This window comes from Pogonomyrmex barbatus, unplaced genomic scaffold, assembly GCF_055798465.1.
Source record: "Pogonomyrmex barbatus isolate J1 unplaced genomic scaffold, ASM5579846v1 scaffold2, whole genome shotgun sequence".
NCBI lineage: Eukaryota > Metazoa > Arthropoda > Insecta > Hymenoptera > Formicidae > Pogonomyrmex > Pogonomyrmex barbatus.
Genome location: NW_028297116.1, coordinates 8,488,069 through 8,494,748, shown reverse-complemented (window position 1 = coordinate 8,494,748; position 6,680 = coordinate 8,488,069). Strand labels below are relative to the sequence as shown.

At 31.5% G+C, this 6,680-nt stretch overlaps 2 protein-coding genes across 4 annotated transcripts in view; one reads left to right on the top strand and one right to left on the bottom strand.

Moving 5' to 3' along the window:
• Positions 1-5,184, top strand: part of LOC105427620 (uncharacterized) — a 14,549-nt gene extending 9,365 nt beyond the window's left edge. For both annotated transcript variants that reach the window (XM_089075805.1, XM_011639448.3), the window contains exons 3-4: positions 1,134-1,545; positions 3,146-5,184. In XM_089075805.1, coding sequence (XP_088931931.1) covers positions 1,134-1,545; positions 3,146-3,641 — 908 coding nt within the window. In that variant the 3' untranslated portion in view covers positions 3,642-5,184. The remainder of the gene's footprint in view (positions 1-1,133; positions 1,546-3,145) is intronic.
• On the bottom strand, positions 5,121-6,561 carry mRpL40 (mitochondrial ribosomal protein L40). 2 transcript variants are annotated; one of them, XM_089075809.1, is made up of 5 exons: positions 6,414-6,561; positions 5,973-6,050; positions 5,717-5,887; positions 5,440-5,638; positions 5,121-5,320 (listed from the first exon to the last, which is right to left on the bottom strand). In XM_089075809.1, the coding sequence occupies exons 1-5, from the start codon at positions 6,452-6,454 to the stop codon at positions 5,198-5,200; spliced, it is 612 nt and encodes a 203-aa protein (XP_088931935.1). In that variant the 5' UTR covers positions 6,455-6,561; the 3' UTR covers positions 5,121-5,197. The 2 variants fall into 2 exon arrangements, with proteins under 2 accessions (XP_088931935.1, XP_088931934.1); XM_089075808.1 differs by having other exon boundaries at positions 5,440-5,887.
• Between the last annotated feature and the right edge of the window lie 119 nt (positions 6,562-6,680).

Sequence of the window (6,680 nt, the reverse complement as noted above, 5' to 3'; positions counted from 1 at the left end):
CTCTCTTTCTTTCTCCTCGCAAGCGAAAAATAAAGATGAAAAGAGGCGAGAGAGAGGGAGGAGGAAGATGGAGGAATCTATCTTCGTTGGCGAACGCATATCAATATTCTTGTGTTTAATAATAACGAGATGTCGCGTGTCGATGCATTTCTTTTTTGCTCGCCTCCGCTCGTCGGGGCAAAATGTTAGAGCGATAATATTCTCTGATAATTACGAGGACGATATGCGTGGACGATAGCGATTATGAGTGGTTTTTGTACGATCAAACGGGCACTCGACGGAGATTGTAACTTTCGCGAATCACCTCCATCACGTGACCGATTTGTATCCTCGAAATATGATTATCAGTTGAACGATTCTGGATTTCGCGCTCGCTTCGATCATCGTGATTTTTACCAATGCTGGACGTAAATAGCTACGTATAGGTGTTTTTTGCAGAAAGGCGAAGAAGGCCAATATGAAAATTGAAGTCATCGATCTGCGTTAGTTATTTCATGCCGATGATACACGGCGATACCGTACCAGCTTGAGTTATAACAGTAAAAAATTGCCTTTCGTGAATCACGCTTCTTAAGTTATAATTTGGAGGTATAAATTAAGAAACTTTCTTTAATCAGTGTAATCTCAAAGTATAAATTAAAGTAAAAATTAATCGCACCTTCGAACGCTAAATATTCGAAATTCAGCCCGTAACGTTTTCGAATTATGAATGCCAATATCCCGATATCTCTAAAGCGCGATACAAAAAAATTTGGATTGAATATCGATCTCTTTCATTAGATTATATTGATCTTTTTCTCCTTTATAAAGAACATCAGGAATCTCATCCTATTTCGTATATATCGTAATTGCTCTTCCAGCATTCCAGAATGATAGAAATTATTTCTGAATCTGCGTTCCTCTTTCTCTCTGACGGCGCAAAATAAAATTAAATCCCGTATTTTATTATCAAGGCAAAATCGAACTCTTCTCTTTTCATTAAAACAAAAATTCTTATTTATATCAAAGTGATAAAAATCCCTCTTTTTGTCAATCAAGACAAAATTAAATTCCTCCTTGATATCCAAAATAAAGCTAAATCCTCTACTTTATATCGAGACACAAATAATATAAATTTCTTATTTTATTAAAAGGTGGAGCTAAGAGAGCCTGGCATCCTCTGAATCGCTTCCTGAGACGATTGTACGCGCCGGTGGACCGCGCGGAAAATCTCTTCCTGAAGATGCGCAATCTCTCCGTCATGGCAAACCAGATAGTATTCCTGATTCTAGCTGACAGAGTGTTGCTGCCGCAACAGAGGCTGACCTGCCTATATACGCTCATGTTCTACAACGTGATAGCCTACTGCGTGAGCTACATTAAGGAGCTGATCCAGAAGGAGGACTGGTCGCCGTACGTCACCCTGACCGAGCGGTCCAAGATCAAGCATCTCGCGATGTCGGCTACCAAGATCGTGCTCGAATGGACCAAGGCGGTGACATTCGTCGTCACATTAACCTTCATGCTTCTCGTATTCGGATTGGAACAAGGTCTCGACCATTACAAGTGCGTAACTTAATTGAAAAATTTTTTTTGGTCTGCGTAATAATTGAGAGATTATCATTGTTCCTCTGCTTATTATATATCATTAATATTATGAGACCCGACAAGACCCGACAAGACAGAAGAGACATATTACTGGCGCCTGATGATTCAAAGAGCTCGATAAATGTACTTTTATTACATTTCTTTTAATACATTAAATACAGTACTCTCGAAATTGTCAAAAATAAAATTAAGAATTTAAGAAAGAATGAGAGTGTAAGCGTGATACTCTGCGTAATGATTTCTTTTATACAAATGATACCTGAGTTTATTTAAAAAATTAGCGTATATATATATATATATATATATGTTTCAGTTTCATTTCGAACCACCTTTAATACGATTAATAATAAACTTGAATAATAAATCTTTTAATATTAATCTTTTTATATTGTTATAAATAATTATAATATATTAAATAATTTTTTTATTATTATAAATATGAAAATATTTGAGGGTAAAAGTTTGACTGTAACATAATCTTCCGATTTTGTTATGTAGTCACTAACAATCAGGTTTATCGTTTGACTTGCGAACGATCTAGACATTTAATTTTTATTATAGATTTTTATAATATGACTTGTGTATTTTCTTGCTTGATTCAAATTGCTCTTGCGTTTTTCCTGTCTAAATATAAATATAGTTAATATTAGCTAACAAAATGCTTTCTTTAGTAGAATTATGACCAACAATTACGTTGTTGTTCGTTGTCATCTGATCTTCCAACCAAGTGACAACGATATATGATTGACTACGAGAAGCTGCTCTACCGGAGGAAATTATAATATCTTAATCTTATATAATCTTTGAAAGAAAAATTAGAAAAAAAATTAGTTGTACTAATCAGTAAAAAATCAGTTGTACTAAAGATGGTTTGAAATGGAGCGAAAACGTATACACAATTTTTTAAATAAACTCAGATGTCACTTGTATAAAAGAAATTATTGCGTAAAAAATACCGCGCTTACACTCTCATAAGCTCTTATATTCTTAATTTTATTTAAAAAAAATTTTTTTATATTAGTATTGATTAATCACTCACATTTTACGTAATAAATTATATAAAAAAATATGCTGTAAATTTTTTAATTGTCGCAAACAAATAATTTTTTACTCACAATATGCAACATGTTTGAAAATTTTAGAAAGAATAAAACGAGAAATGCTTTTTCTCTGCGATCCTGAATATCATTAAAGTTATTTAATATTAAACAAATAAAACCTAGAGCTTGCTATTATATAAAAACAAAATTCAACTCTATAGCGTAAATATTTAGCTAATTGACTAAAAAATTTATAGTTTAATTATAAACTTAAATTACAAGCTTTTATGCTTGTTTTTGGCCTTTTAATGAATATATTAAATTTTGTTTAATTTATTAATTTAATAATAATTTATATTCTTTTATTTCTTAAAGAAAACTGACACTTCTAATTTATAATAAATATATACTTCTATCTGATTTTTTTTATTATACTTGACTGATATCTTTTTATTGTACTTTACTGGTGCTTTCATTATATTTATCTGGTCTTTTTAATAGTTTAATATTTTTTGCAGGCCTTCGTTGATCTACACAGTAGTCACGTGGATTTATTATTCGGCGACGGAGAAGGTTTTCGTCGAAATGTTTCCGACGATCTTGGGCTTCTTGCAGCTGGAAGCATTGGAGAACATCGAGAATCTATACGCGCCGGTGATACTACGCTGTTTTACAATCGCCATGTCATTGATCTTCAGCATCCTGCTGTTGCCATCAGCCTCCTGGAGGTTCCTGATGGTTGCCACATATCTAAATGTATATCTACGATGGAAAGAACTGATGCAGAATTCAGGCGCGGTGCTGCGACGTGAACGCGAAGTGTTGAATCGCTACAGAAAGGCGACCCTCGAGGAGATCGAGAGGTTCGACGACGTGTGCGCGGTGTGCCTGTGCAGTATGACGAAGGCCAGGGTGACACCATGCCATCATCTGTTCCACGCGGACTGTCTGCGACAATGCCTGAAGACGAGCGACAAATGTCCCATGTGCAAGCGTGAGCTCAAGTTCGATTAGATAAATGACATCGAGGAGTACTCTTTTGATCGTCTTTCTAAGAAATTTACACACGTGATTTTAAAAATACACCGCTGAAAAAGAAGAAGAGGAAGACGCAGGAAGATACTTTACGTCTAGAAGATTTAGGATGTCTTTTATGTATTCGGATTTACGACGTCATTGATGTTGAGATTTATAGCGTCTTTTTGTATCTGAAAGATTTAAGAGATATTCAAAATGACAATCGCATTATTTGAGAAGAGAGTCAACGAAAGAGAGAAGAGCTTGCGATATTATAAAATGCTGATAATATTCGCAACGCTCGTGGAATGCATGTTCCTTTAGATATACTGTGATATAGATGAGCAGCATCCTAGCTTAGAATTATATGAAGATAAACTTTACTATCACGTCGACACGTCGTAATTCATAACGTAACTAGCGAATGGAAATACGCTTATTTTGTATTATTATCTTTCATTAATGTATCATTAATGTAATGTCCATCGAAGAATATACTTGCGAACTATGTTGTTTACATATACGTTTACATAATACGTAAAGAACATTTTCCGTTGCATAAGTCACGTATTAAGCAAATCGTGTATCCCTATTGTGTATCTTTTTACAAAATCTAAACAGTTTACAATTTGAATGGAAAATTATTATACAGCAAATTGTGAATAGAATTAGTATAGAACAGTTCTTTAAAATAGTATAAAATATTATACGCTATAATTTGCTTTTTTTCAAAAAACCGCGATGAAATTTGTAAAAGCTGCATGATAATACAATTGCAAGAGAACAAATAGTATTAAAAGATTTTTTCTATAAACTAAGTCCTAATTTTCATATTTGAAGTAAAATCTAGGTCTACCATAATTACATTTTCTCAGGATTTATGACAAATAAAATAAGTTCTTATTATTAAAGCTCTCAATATCTTATATAATATCTTTTTTAAATTTGTCACTTTCTGTTGGTTCATTATAGTCATTTTAAATTAGATCAGAAGCGAGAAACATGTGATGAAAATTCTTGCAAAATACATTAAAATAGAAAAGTTTTTCGATAAAATAACGTTTGCAGATTTATAAAGTATATAGAAAATTTTTCTTTTGCCGGAAAAGTCCTTTGTTAATCAGTAATCATATATTTAGAATTGAATTGTCTGTTTTTGATTAGATATAATTCATTTGTGGTTATTTATCGATTATTAAAGCAAAAGAAATTTTCTGTTCCTGGTATATTTTACAAATCTGTTCTATTGAATATAAACATGATTTTATAAAAAAAATATTTCTATTTTGTTTCACATTTCTCAAGAATATTTTTCCTGATATTATAATTCAAAATGGCTGCAGTAAACCAGCAGAAGTCAATTAATTTTTCTTTCTCAAAAAAAAAAATATTTTGTTTTCTCTTTGTTTATTTGCTTCTCTCGCTTCCTATATTCTATTAGATTTAATGTAACATTATTGAATGTAACAATCTATATTTTGAGCTAAAAACACATTTTATTTGTACATATTTTTTGCAAAATAAAATTCATTTTGCTGTATCATTTCAAATATTTATTCCTCTCCATCAAATTTCCGAGTAATATTTGTATATTCTCCATCAGGACAATCATAATTTTCTATTGGAGGTGTTTTTAATGGTCCTTTCGTCGTATATGGTATAAAATCAAAATCAATCTGAAATGCATCATACATGAAATTATATTGCAACAGATTCTTATAAAAAATATTTACAACTGATTAAAAGTAAAATTATTCATATTTAATTTTCTAAGTAAATTAAGCAAATTAATTACTTGTATTGCCTGTTGATACAATTCTTCTGATTCTGCTCTAAGTTCATCAAGTGCCCTTTGTTGTGAATGTAAGATAGAATCTATTGTCTGAATAATAGCCAAGTGCTGTTGAGTTTTATATTTATTCCAATCCTTTTGCAATAAGATCCTAGACTCTGCTTCCTCTTCTGATATTGGTGGAAGCTTTCGCAATCTTTGTCTGAAATCAGTTCCTATAGTTAGCATATCTTTCATGTGATTTATCTTAAGCAGTATTCCAATATGTATAAAAACTGACTCTCGTTCTTCTATTAATTTGGACGGTACTTCTATCTCACTAATTGGTTTCAGCTGTCTAGATTGCTTCTGTAATCTACGAATTTGCTTCTCTAACTTCCTCTTTCTTCTGTCCTCTCGTGCCTTGATAATTGCAGGATCTAATTTCTTCTTTCTCTTCAATGGCTCTCCCCTACAAGATAAATCAAGATTAGAGCAAAATTATGCTATGTGTATATATTATAGTATATTATAGTAGATTTATAATGACAACTTACAAGAGCACACTGCTGACCTTGAAATATAATGGATTGGTGCATGCTGATATATTTCGAATGCCAGCATGCATCGATAATCTAGAAGAAAAACAATAAGTCAATTTTTGAAAGAAGAATCCTCTAATGTAGATTAAATTTAATCTCAATTTAACTTACCTTATATCTACTTTTAATTATTTAGAAATTAAAAAAAGATAAATAAATTGAGATTAAAATTAAAATTAATTTACTTTGTAAAAAGGTTAACCGTTAAAACTAAAAAAGATAAAAAATAAATTAAACCGAGATTAAATAAAGTCAATTTACATTGATAGAAATGGACAATAGACTTCAATCGATTTATATTGACAATGCAAAAATTGTTCTTATCGACATCCAATTTAAATACTATTTAAACACTATTGTTTATATAATTAAAATATTACTGAGTGTTAAAATTACCGAGATAATGCCGGTAATAAATTCAAAACGCTCATCCTCATAGGATAACCTCCTCGTACTTGCACGTTCAATCCATAGACATTTATATACTAGACTGCTAACTTGCCTCAAATGGCCCCGAAAAGCAAATACAAAAACACATGCGCATGCGTATGAAGTAAAGGGGCACATATGCGCATGAAAGTCCCATACATGCTATATATACCGACACACGAATTTTATATATAATTTGAATAACAAATATGTAATATTTTTTTATTCTTTTCG

Excerpts from the sequence above, each read along its gene's own strand:
- mRpL40 (XM_089075808.1), bottom strand. The coding sequence starts at position 6,454 with ATGAGGATGAGCGTTTTGAATTTATTACCGGCATTATCTCG. Across the intron at positions 6,051-6,413 it reads TTATTACCGGCATTATCTCG|ATTATCGATGCATGCTGGCA; the intron begins GTAATTTTAACA and ends TTTTTCTTCTAG. Across the intron at positions 5,321-5,439 it reads TGTATCAACAGGCAATACAA|ATTGATTTTGATTTTATACC; the intron begins GTAATTAATTTG and ends GATGCATTTCAG.